Genomic DNA, 19,094 nt, shown 5'->3' with positions numbered 1-19,094 from the left:
GGTAACGACGGTGTTGTGGATCGGCAGCTGTGCCTAATCACTAATCCCGCAAACAAATCCGCTTCTCAGATGTATCTGCCTCATTGTTTGGTTCTGTATGATGGATAAGATGCTCTGCAGTTCACACAGCTCTATCACTGGGTCAGTTGAGGCAAACCTGGCTTATGTTTACAGTATTCCTGGCTCCAGGCAGCCATTTTGTACCTGTATTATATTACGTTGTTGATGTGCTGAGCAGAGTCCTTTACTCTGGTGAATTACATGACTTGCTGTATTGCGTGCAGGTATCATCTGTACTGAAGAGGTTCAGGCTCTGAAGTGTGTTTTAAAGGTTATGCACGCAGGGCTTCTTGTCAGTTAACCTTGATAAACTTTGATTTTGAAAACTCTGTAGCTCTGATGGAGTCATTCAAATTAAATCAGTAAAAAAAATTAAAATAAATAAATATAGAGGTCACCTTCTGATGCATTTTCATAAATTTGTTTTCATAAATCTGATGTGTGAGATATGTTGATAGAATAGCAGATGGGGAAATTCCCTGCAGGCATATTACTTGGACAGCTCACTCAAGGACCCAACAGTGTCTGGGAATCAAACCTACAACCCAGCAATCTTAAATCCCCCTTCCCTAACCGCTGCCCCACGCAACTAGTCCTGTTTTACCAAAGCGAATATGTGTGTCCTGACACCTCTGTTTTATCATCTTACACTTGTCACATGTCTGTGACCCATGTTTTAGGCCAGACTAAGCAGGATGCCTGCGTGCGTGCGTGCGTGTGCCCAAGCCACATGCATTTTTGCTTGGCATGCATTTTTATATTGGCACAATAATAATAATAATGATAACGATGATAATTATAATACAAGTTAAACACCGAAGAGCTAAGTTCCTGATGCAGCCATGTTTGTAGTCTGATATTAAATGACTTCAGGTTAGGGAACTTTCTCAGTGATACAGCAGTTAAGGCCTACCTAGAGGTCAAAACTGCAGCCAGCTGCTTCTCTAACCAGCAGGGCTGTTGTGTAAGTAAACATTCGCCGTTTGCAGTTATGTCCGCCAGGTTAGACTCTCCCCTGGAGATGCGTCTGTACTTTGGCAGGGAGTAGTTGGCTCGGATGTTTTTTATACATGCCGAGCATTCGATCCGGCCCGAGCGTGCGGCCCAGAGGGCCTGTTCTCGGATGCCTGGGAGGGCGACACGGGAGGCGAAAGGCTCGAAAGCCGAGAGGAATGTCAGCCATCCGTGGGAAAGCGGCGGCGCGTGGACCGTGAGGGCCGTCCTGCGTCGCGGTCGAGCCGCCGCCGACGCGCGCGCCGTTTGGAATGACAGTTGGCCCCAGAGCAGGCTTTGCAGCGATTGAAAGTCTGCCTGACGCAGCGCAGTCAGCTTTCCCCCAGCCGTGGTGTGAGTGACTGTAGAGCACCTTCATCTCAATGGACGTATGACATTGGTGACATGTTTCCTTCATCAGCTTAGCAGCAAGTGGTATGATGTGAGATTCGTGACCTGTGTTCCCTCTCCATACCTGTGTGTGTGTGTGTGTGTGTGTGTGTGTCTGTGCATGTGTGGCTGCGTGCGCGCGTGCCTGCCAGCATGCGTGCGTGCGCGTGTGTGTGTGCGCGCGTGTGCCTGCCAGCATGCGTGCGTGTGTGTGTCTTTGCATGCGTGCATACATACGCGTGTGTGTCTGTGCGTGCATACGTACGTGTGTGTCTTTGCATGCGTGCATACGTACGCTTGTGTGTCTGCGTGCCTGTGGACAGATGAATGCTTAAATATTCAGTGTGTACCTTACTGAGGTTTTCCATTTCAGGGTCTGCAGCCAGCTGAATTCTTATCTTTACTTTCAGTTTATTTTTTTTCATCCACCTGTGAAGTGAAGTTTAATGCTGATTTTGAAATTGTGCCTTTAATTAAAGCCATTCTCTGATACTGACCTTATCTTCTGCACTTTTTTCCCTGTCACCCTGTGTGAGTAATTTGGGGGGTCTTCTCTGTGTGCTGTGTTGGATACCTGACCGTGAAATTGGGGTTGACAGGCCTGGGTTCAATTGTTTATACCCATAACATTGACTAGATAAGTATCTTTATAGAATAATGGCAATCTGCTGAAACGTGCTATGACTGAAATTTAATTGGCAAGTATGAAATTAGTCTTTGGTCTGATGTAGCTGATATATGCTGTATGTATTCAGTGTAAGTTCATTAAAAGGACCCAGGTCTGTTTGAAGGAGGGGGGGTGGGGGTTGTTGACAGTTTTGTGAGTTTGTGCCCCCCCCCCCCTTCCCACCCCCACCCCTCCCTAACACTGTCCATCTCTCCCCTCCTCACTGTTGTTTCAAATGACTGCTGGAACACGCTGCCCCTCCACTGGCCGTCCGCTGATGCACCTCCGTCTGATGTTGGGTGTAGCAGTTAGGCCAGGTTCGTTGGACTCAGGCCCCGCCCCCTGTTTGTCGCATGACTCCGCCCCTCTCGCTGACGACGTGCTGTAGGCTGAGAGAACCTGGCTGTTACAGTCATTTTAACTGCGCTGAGATTAGGTCTCGCACTGGGCTGGGCTTAGATCAGGTAACAGTCGAATAAACACACACTCGCACACACATACACACACGTACTACACTCATACATGCACATAACAAATATGCAGAAGACGCCACAGTAGTACGGGATTGGATCTTTTTTTTCTTTGTGTGTGTGTTTATACGTTTTTTTTCTGCAATAAGCTCCAACACAGTATTTTAACCTGGTAAAATTATCAGGGATTACAGCACGCTAGCCTACACTGTGAGGTGAAAGCATTAGTTTCCGTCAGATTGCATGTAGCCATCTGTGGACCCAGTCTGAGAGACATCATCCCTATCGATCATTCTACTTCCTCTCGTTTGACAGACCCCACGTCCGAAACCAAACCTCATGTACCTTCTGCTTTCAGCGTCAAAGTGGTCATCCCAAACTGCCCTCATCTCTCCACCCCCTCCTCCGTTTTTCCACAACGGGCTCTTCCATCCATCGCTGCTCATTTCTCCCCTCCTTCCTCCTCCTGACCTTCTCTACCGCTGCTCGCACGGTGATTGGAAAGGAAGGGAGTGTTTGCCGTGCAGTGATGTGGCCCTGACGTTTCTTCTTTTTTATTTCTACACTGAGAAACTCCTCTCTCTCTCTCTCTCTCTCTCTCTCTCTCTCTCCTGCTTCTGTGCACAGGCCAACCTGGTGGCTGCATTCGAGCAGAGCCTGGCCCTCATGACATCACGGCTGCAGTCCTTGTCCGTCACCGCCGATCAGAAGGTAGGCCCAACGCGTACCGCTATGTCACAGCCAAACACATACCGCTATGTCACAGCCAAACACATACCGCTATGTCACAGCCAAACACATACCGCTATGTCACAGCCAAACACATACCGCTATGTCACAGCCTGACTCATACCACCATGTCACAGCCTGACTCATACCGCTATGTCACAGCCAAACACATACCGCTATGTCACAGCCTGACTCATACCGCTATGTCACAGCCAAATACATACCACTATGTCACAGCTTGACTCATACCGCTATGTCACAGCCTGACTCATACCGCCGTGTCACAGCCTGACTCATACCGCCGTGTCACAGCCTGACTCATACCACTGTGTCACAGCCTGACTCATACCGCCATGTCACAGCCTGACTCATACCGCCATGTCACAGCCTGACTCATACCGCCATGTCACAGCCTGACTCATACCGCCATGTCACAGCCTGACTCATACCGCCATGTCACAGCCTGACTCATACCGCTATGTCACAGCCAAATACATACCGCTATGTCACAGCTTGACTCATACCACTGTGTCACAGCCTGACTCATACCGCCATGTCACAGCCTGACTCATACCGCCATGTCACAGCCTGACTCTTACCACTGTGTCACAGCCTGACTCATACCGCCATGTCACAGCCTGACTCATACCGCCATGTCACAGCCTGACTCATACCGCCATGTCACAGCCTGACTCATACCGCCATGTCACAGCCTGACTCATACCGCCATGTCACAGCCTGACTCATACCGCCATGTCACAGCCTGACTCATACCGCAGTCACAGCTGACTCATACCACTGTCACACCTGACTCATACCGCCATGTCACAGCCTGACTCATACCGCCGTGTCACAGCCTGACTCATACCGCTATGTCACAGCCTGACTCATACCGCCGTGTCACAGCCTGACTCATACCGCTATCTCACAGCCTGACTCATACCGCGATCTCACAGCCTGACTCATAGCCATGCGTGACTCTAGTGCATCAGGGAGGACTGTAGTAAAGTCCAGATGAAGGATGTGTTCTGATGAGACTGGTGCTTACAGGACACTGAGCTGTTGGTCCTCAGATTAAACTTGTGTTCTGATGAGGCTGGTGCTTGCAGGACACTGAGCTGTTGGACCTGAGGGAGACCATCGAGGTCCTGAAGACCAAGAACACGGAGGCCCAGACGATCATCCATGGGGCGCTCAGCACCGCTGACCTCACCCCCAAAAGTGCAGGTGGGTCAGGGCCTCACAGTGCCTGTTAAATGGCTCACAATGAACCAAATGGCAACCCATGCACAGGTAATACCAAATCTCTTTGAGAAATACTTTGTATTTCATTTGCAAGGTGGTTTTAAGCTGATTACATACTGAACTGCCGACATGCTTTATAGCTTTGCTGTTTCGAAACTTTGTCCTTGGTTTTCCTACCAATGACAGCGCAGAGCATGTGCTTGTGGATGTGCCTGCCAATGAGAGCGCAGAGCATGTGCTTGTGGATGTTCCTGCCAATGACAGTGGGAGTAATGTGCTGACCGGTGTGTTGGCTGCCATCCCGTTATGCGCTGCCTTGACACAGCTCTGGACTCTCCTACCGAATGATGTCTGATCCCATACTGCTTTACACATCCACTCTGACTCCTCCTATTTCTCTGCCCTTCCCAACTCCTCTCCTTTATCTCATACAGTGTAATGGCATCAATTATAAACACATTAACACAAATACATGAGCTTAAGAATAATATTAATAAAACAACAAATGACCATTCATTAGAATTTCGTAACATTAAGGATCTGTCCCTCGGGCTGTGGCAGGTAGCTATGTGTCGTGCAGTTAAATTTTGGCCGCACCTTTCCTCTCCCAGGAGAATTTGAATTTTATGTGATTCAGGTAGGTTTGGGAAGTTTGGGACTTGTTTTGTGAATTTTGAGAAGAAATGTTCTCTAATTTTTCTATATTTCTCACAATTAGTAAAGTGCAGCTCTGTCTCTACCTGCTCTTTGTTGCAGAGGGAGCACAGCCTCTCCTCCCTGGGCAGACAGGTCTGCCTGTGTTGGCCTGTCTCTTTTGCCAGGCTGTGCTCACTGAGTCTGTACTTTGTCAATGATGATTTTACACTGTGTTTCAGAGTCTGCCGCAGTGTAATCTCGGTTTTGGGCCAAATGACATGCCAACTTTGATTTTTTTGTTTGAGTTTGCCAATCTCTCTCTCCCGCTCCTTCTCTCTCCCCCTCTTTCTCTGTCCTCCTCTCTCTCTCCCTGTCCCCCTCTTTCTCTCTCTCTCTCTCTCTCTCCCTCACCCCCTCCCCCCCACTCTCTCTCTCCCTCTCCCTTGCTCTCTCTCTTCCCCTCCTCCCCTCCCTCGTCCTCTCTCTCCCCCCTCTCTCTCTCCCCTCCCCCGACTCTCTCCCTCTCTCCCCCCCTCTCCCTCTCTCTCTCTCACAGATCTGCGGATAAAGAGGCAGAACTCCTCAGAGAGCATCTCCAGCCTGAACAGCATCACCAGCCTCTCCAGCGTGGGCAGCTGCAAGGACGCCGACGCCAAGAAGAGGAAGAAGAAGAGCTGGGTGAGAGGAGAGGAGGCGCTGGCTCGGCCTTAAAAGGGAAATGTCCCCCAAGTACTCACACTCTGCATCAATATCAAAGCAGGCACCAGCATGCTGGTTTAATTGGTCCAGACTGCCTTTAGTCCACAGCTGAGGTTCACCTCAGCAGGATTCCTTCAGGAACAGAATTCATCATTTCTAAATCACAGGGTTGATCTGTGCAGTTGCAATGTCCCTGTAGTGCCTCCTCTCCTCTGGTTCCGGATGCATCGTCTCTCAAAGTACGGGCTTCCTTCACATCTCCCTCCTCTTCCTCTCTTCCTTTTCTCACTCTTTCTCTCTCTCTCTTCAGCTGAGAAGCTCCTTCAACAAGGCCTTCAGCATCAAGAAGGGCCCCAAGTCGGGCACCTCATACTCGGACATCGAGGAGATCGCCACGCCCGACTCCTCCGCCCCCTCTTCCCCAAAACTGTCCCACGACGGAGGGGAAAACCCCCCCTTGTCCCTGAGGTCCCCCACCTCTGCCTCGTCCTCTGTGTAAGTTCCCCTTGCGGAAGACTTCCTTAGGTTTGGAACGGGAGCGTTCACATTTAGCCTGTCAGCAGGACTCTCTTAGCCAGAGCGATGGGCACAGATTACAGTCTTTGCATACCATCCGTTTGTACAGCTGGATGTTTTTACTGAAGTGGTTCAGGTTGAGAGCCTTGCTCAAGGGCACAAGGGCAGCTCCCCAACTGGCGATCGAACCCACAACCTCTGAGTTATAGGCCCTGTTCCCAAAAATATTATACCACACTGCACTGCTGCACAGGTGGCAATGGGGTGAGTGATGCCCCACAGACCCCAAATTCTGCAGAGCTGTCAGTAGTGATTCACACATTTGAACCAGTGGAAGCGTTCTGCCGTGGAGGGCAAAATCTTTCGATTGGCTCCAGCGAGCCTGTAATTGACCAATTATCGCTGCACGGTACCCCCCCCCCCCCTCTACAGAGGCCATAAAGCTTCACTTTTTCCTGTCGCTATGGAAACGTACTTCATCAGACTGGGTTAGCCGATCACAGGCCTGCTCTGCCCCGCAGGATATTCGAGGGCGCCGAGGAGGCAGAGAACGATGAGAAGGTGGTGTCGGACCTCCGCTCCGAGCTCTGGGAGAAGGAACGGAAGCTGACGGACATCCGCCTGGAGGCCCTGAGCTCCGCCCACCAGCTTGAGCAGCTGCAGGAGGCCATGAACAGCATGCAGGTGTGCAGACGGGCCCAGAAAACTGATCTCGGATCAGTGTTACACACTGTCATTGGCATTTATACACTGCTCTGGTTCCCAGTCCTGCTACTGGAGATCTGCCGTCCTTCAGGTTTTCATTTCAACCCTAATTTGGCACACCTGATTCTACTAATTAGCCTTTTAATGAGATCTCTAGCTGTTGAATGAGCTGTGCTTTGTTAGGGTTGGAGTGAAAACCTCTACTCCAAGTTTCTTCCTGTTAGCAGACAGGGAGTTTGTAGTATATCGCCCAAGCATACTCAAGCGTGCTCGTAACCCCTCCCCTCTGGCCTCTCTGCTGTCCGCAGATGACCGTGGAGAATCTGAAGGCGGAGAATGACCAACTGAAGGGTAGTCCCGCCCCTGGCCCCGCCTCCAGCTCTCAAAGCCACGCCTCTGGCCTGACCCCTCTGCTGACCTCCTCACCCCGGCTTTCTGCAGCCATGTCCCTTACCAAGTCCTTCAGCCTGAGCCTGAATGAGGGCAAGGATCCAGGTAAGGCTGCTCACCTGGGCTCAGGTAAGTCTGCTCACCTGGGCTCAGGTGAGTCTGCTCACCTGGGCTCAGGTAAGGCTGCTCATCTGGGCTCAGGTAAGGCTGCTCATCTGGGCTCAGGTAAGGCTGCTCACCTGTGCTCAGGTGTGGGGAGGTGGGGGACGCAGCAAGGGTTGTGGTGTAGCAGGTGCTTCAACCCCGAAATATTACACATTGATATAAAGATTATGACTCTTCCAAAAAAAAATACACAAAGAATGTATGCTGTAGTGAGTAGTGAATGGATTTACAACCAGTTTAAATTACTCTCCGCAGCTCTGCAAATTACATGACTCACCTCACACATTCTCTTTGCGTTACTGATTGAAGGCTTTGGTCGAGGGTGTGCCACTCGCCGTTTGGTCAAGTACCTCATTTGTAAGAAGCAGGATTTTTGTTGTGTGATCACTGGTATTTCATTTCACAGTGCATTAAAACTCGCTCTCCCTCCCTACCTCCCTCCCTCCCCTGCAGACGTAACCCCCATGGAAGCCGTGAGCCACCCGGCTCACAGAGACGATGTCCGCCTCCGCGTGGTGGTCCGTCTGGGCGACCAGCGGGTTTTCAAAGATGTGAGTGTCTCGTTCAAAGATGTCAAACTCGTAGCACGGGCCTTTGCGAGGCACTGGTCTGGACTTTAAGTCTTGCATACTAGATGCTGGTCTCTGTACAGCTTTGTTTCTTGTGAGGTCCTGTTCATTGTGAATCTCAAGTACTGCTGTAAAGCACCCAGTCCCTCCTGTTAGAAGTGTACGGATCTGAGTAATTCCCTCGTCTCTTGTCTTTCGCTGGCGTTCTCCCTGTTTGATGCCTGACGCGCTACAGGAGGTGAAGCAGCTGGAGTTCTTCATCGGATGGGTGAGGATGAATGGAAGGACGGACTGGGCCACGCTAGACACAGCCATCAGCCAGGTCTTCAAGGTGAGCTTCCACACCCAACGTCCCAGGTGCTCTCCTGCATCTTCAGCCCAAATGAGGCCACACCCAACATCTCAGGTGCTCTCCTGCATCTCCACCCCAAATGACGCCGCTGAACCTCTGTTCTTCTTCCCTCCTGTCGCTAGGACTACATCGCTAAGGTAGACCCCACCTCCAGCCTGGTCCTCTCCGTAGACTCCATCTACTGTTACCACGTCAACCACATCAAGAGAGTGATGGGCGGTGAGGTCCCTGAGGCCACACCCCTCCGCTGCCTGGGCAAGAGCCCCTGCTCCGTTTCTGTCGCTCTAAAAGGTACGTCACGCAGAAAATGAGACTTTTCGGGCTCCTGTCCTTGAATTTGACTTGCATTTACTCATACAGACTGCTCACATTCTTTACTTACAGTTCCACTAATACAGCTGAATATTTTGCAGTAACGGTTCAGGTTAAATACCTTGCTCAAGAGTACAACTGCTGTGCCACACTTAGGAATCAAACCCGCAACCTCTGAGTTCCAAACCCAGTTCCCTCACTCCTAACCCTTACACTCCCACCTATTTGTCTACCACTCCATATTACTGAGTGCAAATGTTTAACTGTGTCATTATAAAGGGTGCTGTTAAACCACTCTGGGGTGTACTCTCTTTTTCGCCGTGCATGTCCGGCTGGTGTGCGCAGTCAGGATCTGTGGGGTTCGAGGTGCGCTCATGGGGAATAGCGGCGTGCCGAAGGCAGTCCGTAAGGGAGCGATATTCCCAAATCCTGGCGTGCCCGGGCCCAGATGGATAGATGGGCAGTCTCTCAGACAGAAATGAGCCCCAGAGGCCCCAGGCCCAGGTTTCGGGGGGATGAAATGTCACACCGGCCGGGAGGAACAGCCCCCCCCGCCCCCAATCCTGTTGGTCTGGGTCTGTTTTTAGGCCAGACTGTCCACACTCCAGTTTGTTTACGAGCGTCATGCGATACGGGGACAGTGGCCTCCAAGGAACCAGCTGAGCAGCGCGACCAAACGCGACTCGCAGCTCCTGCTGCGTACAGGCCGCCTGTGGCTTCCCCTCGCGTTCATCTGATACGGACTACGGACTGTCAGCCAATTAGCACCGGGTATCATAGCTGTACAGTGCTATGTTTCTAGGGTTCACTCTCCCCACCCTCCTAACTTCAGTCATCAAACTTGTATTCTGGCAAGTAGTAATTTTTTAGGAGGCCTACTAGAACTGCTTAATTGTGGGAGCTGGGAGCCAGACCCTGGGCTCATGCTCCACTCCACAGCAATGTTATCACATTGTTAAAAAGTGTGCGATTGTCAGCAAAGGTCCTGCATCAGAATGCCTGTACTGCTAAACAGCAGTGGGCATGTGTGCAGTGGGAAGTAGTAGTCTATTTTCAGTGAGTAAAGGATAAAACATTACATTACAACCACTTGGCAGATGCTGTAATACAGAGTGTTGAAACAGTAGTGCAGAACATTCTCTCTGCAGGACAGGGTTGGGGTGTAACAGTAAGGTTCTCTCTGCAGGACAGGGTTGGAGTGTAACGGTAAGGTTCTCTCTGCAGGACAGGGTTGGGGTGTAACAGTAAGGTTCTCTCTGCAGGACAGGGTTGGGGTGTAACAGTAAGGTTCTCTCTGCAGGACAGGGTTGGGGTGTAACCGGAAGGTCCTCTCTGCAGGACAGGTTTGTAGTGTTACTCTCTGTGTCCCTATCCAGGTATGAAGGAGAAGTGCGTGGACTGCCTGGTGTTCGAGACACTCATTCCCAAGCCCATGATGCAACACTACATCAGCCTCCTGCTCAAGCACCGGCGCCTGGTGCTGACGGGTCCCAGCGGCACGGGGAAGACCTACCTCACCTCCCGGCTGGCCGAGTACCTGGTGGAGCGCAGCGGGCGCGAGGCAGCCCCGGGCGTGGCCGTCACCTTCAACATGCACCGCCAGTCCTGCAAGGTGAGGGTTAGAGCACCGCCATCACCTTCAACATGCACCGCCAGTCCTGCAAGGTCAGGCCGCCAAATCTAGATCCTGGGGTCTCATGGAGCTTAAAGATTCCTGGGCCTGCAAGGGTCTGAAATGTATTTCGTTATTCATTTTTTGGCATTTTCTGGGCTTGGGAAAACAGATTTTGGCACAATTGCTATGTTTATTGGTATCTCTTTGAAGAGTGAGCTCTCATCGTTGAGTTAAATAAATTTTGTTCCGTTTCATTTAGAGGTGGTGTCTGGTTTATCCATTTTGTTGCTGTGTTTCTTCTGCTTTCAGGATCTTCAGCTGTATCTGTCAAACCTGGCCAATCAGATTGACCGAGAGACCAGCACTGGAGACATCCCATTGGTTGTCATCCTGGATGACATAAGTGACGCGTCCTCAATCAGTGAACTGGTCAATGGTGCCCTTACCTGCAAATACCACAAATGGTGAGCTGGAGGTTATATGTGTGAGTCTGTTGTGGTTGTGGTACCACTGGCTTTGGTTCTAAAAATGTCTGCTGCATGGCTTCCTCTTTTCAGCCCATACATCATTGGAACAACCAATCAGCCCGTAAAGATGACGCCGAACCATGGCCTACACCTCAGCTTCAGGTGGGAGTCTAAACCGTGAAAGTAAGAAATGCTCAATTAAACCAGTGAGAAACGAGAAGCAAGAGGGTCAATCTGTTCTCCTTATCCCCAGTTGTCAACAGGGTTGTTAGGGAAATGAGCTTGTAACTCCATGGTTGTAGGATGCATTCCCAGGCGAAGCACACACACTGCTGTTGTAACCTTGAACAAGGCACTTAAGCTGAATTGTTTCAGTAAAATATCCAGCTGTACAAATGGTAAAAATAGATTGTAATAGAAAAATGGATGCAAAAGAATGTAGTAAGTTGTTCTGGATAAGAACATCAGTTTGACCTAAATATTGTTCACAAGCTGTTGTATGAGGGCACTACGGGTTATATGAGCACACCATGTACTGGATGTTTCATGACCCTGTCCTATCATTTTAACTCAAGGATGGTGACCTTCTCCAATAACGTGGAGCCTGCCAATGGTTTCCTGGTCCGGTACCTACACAGGAAACTGATGGAGGCCGAAAACGAGGGGAGCGTGAGCAACGATAACCTTCTGAGGGTTCTGGACTGGGTTCCAAAACTGTGGTACCACCTTCACACCTTTCTGGAGAAGCACAGCACCTCAGACTTCCTCATTGGTACACTAGCCTTCACACATTCTGACTACACAGGGGACGCTTTGTTTGGGGCGCCTGGGTCTGTGGGGCAAGATTGAAGTTTCCGTTATTCTTATGCAAGCTGGCAAGATACTGCTCCCAGTTTTCTGGAGTGGATTTGATGATCGTGGTTTAAAATGGGGCTGTCAGTTGATTAATTTGTTCATGCTTGTGACTATACTAGATGTTTGGGTATGTCAGTGGGCTCATATTGATGTACTTGTGGAAGTGGGTTTATAGCCGATGTTCTCATCCTCTCTAGTAACCAGATGTGTGTGTATGCCTGTGTGTCTGTCTTATGCATGTCTCTATGCAGGACCTTGCTTTTTCCTGTCCTGTCCAGTCACTGTTGAGGAATTCCGCTCCTGGTTCATCGACCTATGGAACCATTCCATCATCCCTTACCTGCAGGAGGGTGCCAAGGATGGCATCAAGGTGAGAGACATGACCTCCATGTTAAGAAATGCAATGTCGAGTGTCTTTTCAGAGAACCTGCTTGGTCAGGGCTACCCAACACTCTTCTTCTAGATCTACTGTCCTTCAGGTTTTCACTCCAACCCTAAAAAAGTTCACCTCATTCAACACCTGGAGATGTCTTTGAGTTGCTAATTGGTAGAATCAGATGTGCCACATTAGGGTTCAAACGAAAACCTACAGATCAGGGTTGGGCCCTGTGCTCGGTCGCTTTGGAAGGGCCCGATAGTTGAGGAGGCAGTGTACTGTCATGGTTATCTTGTGGTCCATAGCTGCCTGTAGTTGCCTGTATCTTTGCTTTGGCGCTTGTGCTACAGTGTAGAGTGGATGTGGAGGTCCTGTGGTCCATAACTACCTGTATCTTAGCTTTGACTCTTGTGTTGTAGGTCCATGGCCAGAAGGTGGCGTGGGAGGACCCCGTTGAGTGGGTGAGGGGTACCTTACCCTGGCCTTCAGCTCAGCAGGACCAGGCCAAACTCTTCCACCTCCCCCCGCCCAGCACAGGTCCCGGTAGCCCAGGGCAACCCATCGAAGAGAGGCCCAGCAAGGAGACTCCGCCCAGCTCCTTGGAGTCTGACCCATTGGTGAGTCGCTGTATCACCCCTGAGTCACCCCTTTTTGCTCTAGGAGTCGTTGGGAGATCTTACTGTAATCATAGTAATGTTGTATCCGTTGGTTGTGTCATCATCGTCTGATGTAGACTTTGCTGGGGTGTAAAATAATAATAAAATAAATAACCTGAAGCACACAAAATGGCATTCATATATGTGTTTATTTATATTGAGCAAATGATAGCCATAGCTACTTGATGTGATAGTCATATTTCCTGATGAGTCTGAACACTTCTAAGTGTTAACTCCATTGTTAACATTGTAAAGGCTTTGAGTATGTGCAGTTATCAGGAGACACACGTAATTTTGGTAAAAGTGTTTTGTTCCACATTTTCTCTTTCTCCCCCCACCATCAATCCCACACTTTGTCCCCACCCTCTCTCTTTCTGTCCTTCTCTCCTTCACTTTCTGCCCCTTCTCTCTCTCTCTTTTTGCCCCTCATCCCTCTTTCTACTCCCTCCCTCACTTTATGCCCCCTCCCTCTTTCTGCCCTCACACTCTCTCTTTCTACCCTCCCTCTCTCTTTCTGCCCCCTCCCTCACTCTCTGCCCCTCTTTCACACTCCCCTCCTCACATCCCCCCTCTCCGTCGCAGATGGCTATGCTGTTGAAGCTGCAGGAGGCGGCTAATGTTATAGAGTCTCCAGACAGGGAAACGGTGACGGACCTGAATCTCAAGCCAACGCTTTGAGCTTTGGCAGGAAGCTGGAGAGGCAGACTGAGCACTTTGGATAGCTGTACATTGTATTTGTGATCCGTGTCAGCTTTGAAGTTTGGTATTATGTGGTTTTTAAAGAGCAAACTAACTTTCAGACGACTTGATCTGTACCTTAAGAAGGTACTACTAAAGAAAACTCCACCTGTGAATTTAAGGGAACAAACTGTCATTATTAATTATACTAAATCTACCGATGCATGGCTACCATCGCAACAAATTTAAAATGAAAAGTTTTGATTTTATGCCACGTTTGTTAATTTTCTCAGTCATCAAAATAATAGCCTTTTTAATTTTTAATTTTTTACTTTAGATAGTAACTTTGCTGATTTCGAAACCTCTGCTATTGAACTACTTCCCTACGTGCCACTCATGGAAATAGGAAAATTGGTAATGAGACCGTATTCTAACACGTGATTGGACACTACAATTTGTGGGTGGAGACAACAGCAGAGACATGTAAAAAGCACATATATGGCAAGGGCAAAATAGACGGCAAGTATCCACAATGGTTATCTGACTTGAATCTAAAAACTGTGCTGCTCCTACTTTTAAAACGGTGAGGCCATGGATAAGATGGAAAAGACAAACAAACAGCCTGTGTTAAACTGCGGTCTTGACATATAAAATCTTCAGAGTAAGGTGGAAGTGACCGCATTGTGTTCCTCATGCGGAATGACCCACTGCTGTCTTATGGGGTCCTATTATAAGGGCTATAAGGCATGGCCCAACCAAACCGTATGCAATTTTTAATCAATGCTCTTTATGAACCATGGTGCTCAAACAAATGCCTTAATCTGTCTCCTCACTACAATATCTCATAGGATTGAATGACGTCAAAGTTGTACATTTTCAGGTTCGATAGAAACATATCCTTTACTGTTATGATTTAGGGTATGGCATATGGCATGTACAGATTTGACGTCTTCAGTTTGCAAATGATTCAGAGATAGCCATACAGCATTTTAGTTTGCTTATTACGTAACTGAAGTGTTATCTGTTTCTAGTTAAGATGCACTAGTTAACTGATTTTCCTTTCTTTAGTTAATCAATAAGGGATTCCTACAGGACGTGAGGGTAAATTCACGAAATCAAAAATGTCAGACCAAAAATATTGATTATTTTAAACTCATCCTGCAGGGGGCAGTATGCAAGCCCTTTACACATGCAAGTCTTTGCTTCTCTTTCTTTTCTTTACAATATGAAGTACTTGATGTACTCATTGCCATTGTCTGCAAGCATACTTCTCTTCACCAGTGCTAAAGAATACAACTCATTCGAATGGCCATGACTGAAATTCCCATGGTTTCATTTAAACTTAAGATACCACATGTGCTATTTTTTTTTTTTTTTTTTAAACTGTTGTCAGTTTAGAGAGAAATGCTGCAAATAAGGACAAACTTGAATTTCATTATAACCGACCGATTTCCTGAGATGGCTATCAGCGTAACGTCACACAAACGCTTGTCTAATCAACATTAAATCAAATTTGACTTTACCGATTTTTACCGGTCTGACAAATAAGCTAATGAGAGTAAAGAAGTGATATTCTGCCTCTCAATTAAATCTTTCATTTTCCCGGCAAATTTCAACAGAGGTCATGGAATGGTTCATTGGGCCGTAGTCACTTAAATCACCTGGACGAAAGGCCCTGTCGTATGCAGACTGGTCCATTTTGAGCGTTTGTCTGAAGTGCGCCATATGTTCATATCGACTGTTTACCATGGAAGGGATTATTGACGCATAGAGGACCTGCATTTGAGCACTGGCTGGCACTATTATTAATACCAACAAATTTTAAGGTGCAAATATCTCTTATGCTGAACCAAATAATTGAGCTGCATTCTGATGTAGTGGCTACGTAATAAGATCGTGTTTAAATAGGGTTAAAAGGAATGTAAATGTAACACTTGCTCGAGTGCAATGCCTTGACACAATATCATATTTTGTTTCGTTTTTTTTTTTTTTTTTTTAAATCCTGAGAGCACAGCCTTTGTATGAATTTGGTGCTATCAGACTTTCCCCGTGATGGTTCCTTTAAAGAGCTGGCCTCATCCACATGCGCAGTCAGTGCAAGTGTTGAGGTAACAGAATATTACTGACAATATAACAATATTTCTGATTGACGGGACACAGTTCCTGTGTTTCAAGAAGATTTCAGTTCATTGGGCCCTGGCTTGAGATTTGGGAATGTAGCCCTTAATATTCAGCCATACACAAACATCTAGCTGCTAATGGTGCTACATTCTAATAGATTTAACGGGTAGTTTTCTGGTTTCTTTTTTTTTTTTTGGCCTTTTGAATGAACCCCACAAATGTTAAGAACTACGCAGATGACTGTATTTTTAGTGTCCGCTGGTTGCACACAGTTTCTTTCTTTTTTTTTTTTTTAATTGGCAACAAAACAACAATTACTAACTGGCATGTCACCCGCCGTGATTCTGTGAAATTTCGTCAGGTCAGAACGAAGACCCATCATGCGTAATGCAGACACAGTTTCAGAACAGAATGCCTGCGAAGAAATAAGAAAAGCATTTGCCATGTGAGCCATTTAATAAGGCTTTAGAAGAGCAAGTTCCACCGTATCCTATAATATGATGTATCGGAGAGATTCATTTCTCGTACTGTTTGTACTGCACCAACAAGGCAAAATCCCAGTTCCAAAGGCACAACCACAGACCAGCTCGCTCCCGTTAAACAGTGTGAAAATAAAACATTTCAGAAGTTGTACATTTAAGCTGCATGAAAATCTTTGTACAGAGGGATCGGGTGGGGAAACAATGTGTTAAAAAAAAAAAAAAAAAAAAAACATCTCAAATTGTGTTTCGGAATATCCATCTCACAGGAATACATGCCAACTCTCTCTCCACTCTTCATATCATTGTCAAATAATCCTCTGAGATTACAATATAAGAACCAGTTTTATATCTTATTTCTGAGGTCTTAATAGCAATGCTTTCTTATAAACAATGCCATCTGTATATATGAATGCCGCACCACCTTATTCATAACTTAAACACAAAGGAGTTTAATATTCCTTACTTATCACAATTCTAAAATTCAAACTGCATCTGAAAGAAGATTAACTCTCAATTTTAACTTAAAGAAGCAAGTTACCGCTCCATGTCTGTTGTACATTCAGTACATTTAGTACAAAATGGCTGCCATAAACAATAAATTATTATGAATAATTTATTGTTTATTAAATTACTTTTTCAGAATCTACAATCACCAAAACAATTTTTTTTCCTGTAAACTTTGTAATACTTCTGTGTTATGTGCACCACTTTTGCATCAAAGTGTTGAAACTGATCCTTTGCTGTACTTTGCAAGCTTGGACTTGGAATTATGACCTTGCAGTTAGTTTTGGGAGGTATGCATGTAACAAAAGCTATTATTGTCCTAATAAGTCTAGGAAACTGTAAACTACACCCCTGTGAATTAATGAGAGTAATCTTTTTGTTTTTGGATGGGTCCATCCATATGATTTAAAACCTTGTATGGAAATGTGACAGATTTGACCAAAATGCAGAGATTTAATTGGTGCATATCTCAAAGAAGGAGGGATGATGCTTTCATTCCAAAGCTTTTATGCTCACCTAAGTAAGGTTTTACTGAGATGACTGGACAGTTCTGTAAAAGAAACCTTGATTCCTGATGTAAAATGTTTGTAGGAATTTGACTGGGGGGGAATGCACAATGGAATACTGAAAACAATTGAGAACCCGGGCTTCACAACCTTCCGTCTTTGTGAGCATGCTGGAGCCAGCAGCCCTATCTTTACGAATTGGCCCCTTTCCGTGCGAAAGCCCACAAGCTGTTGTGCCTGTGTTCTGTGTGTACAGTACTGTGCTAGAGCATCTGTCTGTGTAAGAGGAAACTATTCAGCAACTTGTACTGGCTTTTTGGGATGCGGAAAATGCCAACTCAAATGGCACACTTTTCGGAAAACCTAAATTCACCAAGCAGATGGAGATAGTGGGTCTGTATCCATCCAGGGTTGTGGCTCCGTTTTAGATTAGTGTTTTCCGTAGCTGTGTGAGGTTATTGTTGTTGCGGTGGGCGGTGCGTGCGGTAGATCGGTCGCAGCCGTATCGAGCCTCAGTGTGATGTGAATTTCACCTGTGTTGGATTCAGAAGCTAGTGTCTTGGACCCTGCGGGCCTTAATTCGCCACATCTGAGTGGAACTTTGAGATTCCGACTTCGGACTCTGTCCGCCAGTGAAGGGGTTGTCCCCCATCTGATGCCGTTTGGGTGCGCAATTGAGAAGTGTGGTGAGGCATTAGAATTTTTTATACAACGGTTAATGAGGTGACTTGTTGATTTGAATACTTTTGGGTGTTTGGCATTTAACGTGACGTGAACTGAGGCATCACCGTACTTATGGGGGTACTCCAGTGTGCCCCACTCGTCTAATCCTGTTTTAAAGCCACACAGTGCAGGATTTTTGCAGTGGTCTTGTGTTTGCAATCAAAGGAGTCTCCAACTCCTCCTTCAAACCTGCCCACTCACCCCGAATATCCCGCCTAATGTAGCTTAGCTGGACAGTTAGAGGTAACGTTACTTGCATGTCCAACAGGAAACAAGCCAAGTCAACCTAATGGTAATTAAGTGTGTTAAATGGTAAAATCAATGAGTGATCATCTTATTTACCTTTAACACACACACACCACATCAGGAGCATGGTCCTTACAATGGAGGTTCCTGTAACACAAACACACTTCACATCAGGAGCATGGTCCTTACATTGGAGGTTCCTGTAACACAAACACACTCCACATCAGGAGCATGGTCCTTACAATGGAGGTTCCTGTCAGCTGAAAGCAACCCCTGCTTTATGCATTACATAGTAACAGGGAGTCAGTGGGTGTCTCTGAAAACCAAATGTGTGTTGTGACAAGGACTTGAGGGAATTCTCAGTTATTTCCCTAAATCTTCAGGGGGATTTGAAGGGAATAAAGTCTGAATTAGGTGTTTATTTAATGTTTTCTCACCCTGGGGCCAATAAGGGTTGCTGAATAGTTATACAATCTTGCAAAGCTTGTTCTTAATTTTTTTCTTTTTAAAAGTGTAATGATGGTATCTAACGTAACTGACGTGCAAATTTGATGGAATTCTAAATGTTGTAAATGCATGTCATGTTGGTGTGTTTGCAAAGCCTTTAATTGAACTGGATTCTCTTTATTTTTTCATTCTTTTTTCGGGTGGGAAGTGGGTATTTCTATCATTGATTTTTTTCCCCTTCTTTTTAAAATAAGTCATGCTTGTTTTAAACCTTTCATTCTATTTTGTACAGGACAATATAATTGTAAACTGTGTAAATATTCAACTCATCTGCGACAACAATCATTTAAGGAGAAAAGAAAATGTAAAAGGCATCTGGCAGTAAAGGCTTAGTGAAGCCTTTGCTTTATGTCGGTGGGGCCCCTTGCTTCGGGGATAATACAATGGCCTGTTTTTAAGATCACACATCCATCTGTCTAAATATGTTAATTTGTCTCAATAAAGTCATACCATACGGTAA

At 46.9% G+C, this 19,094-nt stretch overlaps 1 protein-coding gene across 1 annotated transcript in view; it reads left to right on the top strand.

Moving 5' to 3' along the window:
* The window catches only part of LOC135238640 (neuron navigator 1-like), a 98,884-nt gene extending 79,790 nt beyond the window's left edge, over positions 1–19,094 (top strand). Inside the window, exons 17-32 of the mRNA XM_064306761.1 lie at positions 3,208–3,291; positions 4,419–4,536; positions 5,747–5,868; positions 6,200–6,384; positions 6,927–7,089; positions 7,419–7,605; positions 8,119–8,216; positions 8,470–8,565; positions 8,709–8,877; positions 10,275–10,510; positions 10,823–10,977; positions 11,071–11,142; positions 11,556–11,752; positions 12,087–12,205; positions 12,631–12,828; positions 13,450–19,094. Coding sequence (XP_064162831.1) covers positions 3,208–3,291; positions 4,419–4,536; positions 5,747–5,868; positions 6,200–6,384; positions 6,927–7,089; positions 7,419–7,605; positions 8,119–8,216; positions 8,470–8,565; positions 8,709–8,877; positions 10,275–10,510; positions 10,823–10,977; positions 11,071–11,142; positions 11,556–11,752; positions 12,087–12,205; positions 12,631–12,828; positions 13,450–13,545 — 2,295 coding nt within the window. The 3' untranslated portion in view covers positions 13,546–19,094. The remainder of the gene's footprint in view (positions 1–3,207; positions 3,292–4,418; positions 4,537–5,746; positions 5,869–6,199; positions 6,385–6,926; positions 7,090–7,418; positions 7,606–8,118; positions 8,217–8,469; positions 8,566–8,708; positions 8,878–10,274; positions 10,511–10,822; positions 10,978–11,070; positions 11,143–11,555; positions 11,753–12,086; positions 12,206–12,630; positions 12,829–13,449) is intronic.

Source organism: Anguilla rostrata, chromosome 13 (genome assembly GCF_018555375.3).
Source record: "Anguilla rostrata isolate EN2019 chromosome 13, ASM1855537v3, whole genome shotgun sequence".
Lineage (NCBI taxonomy): Eukaryota > Metazoa > Chordata > Actinopteri > Anguilliformes > Anguillidae > Anguilla > Anguilla rostrata.
This window is presented reverse-complemented; position numbering and strand designations above follow the sequence as displayed.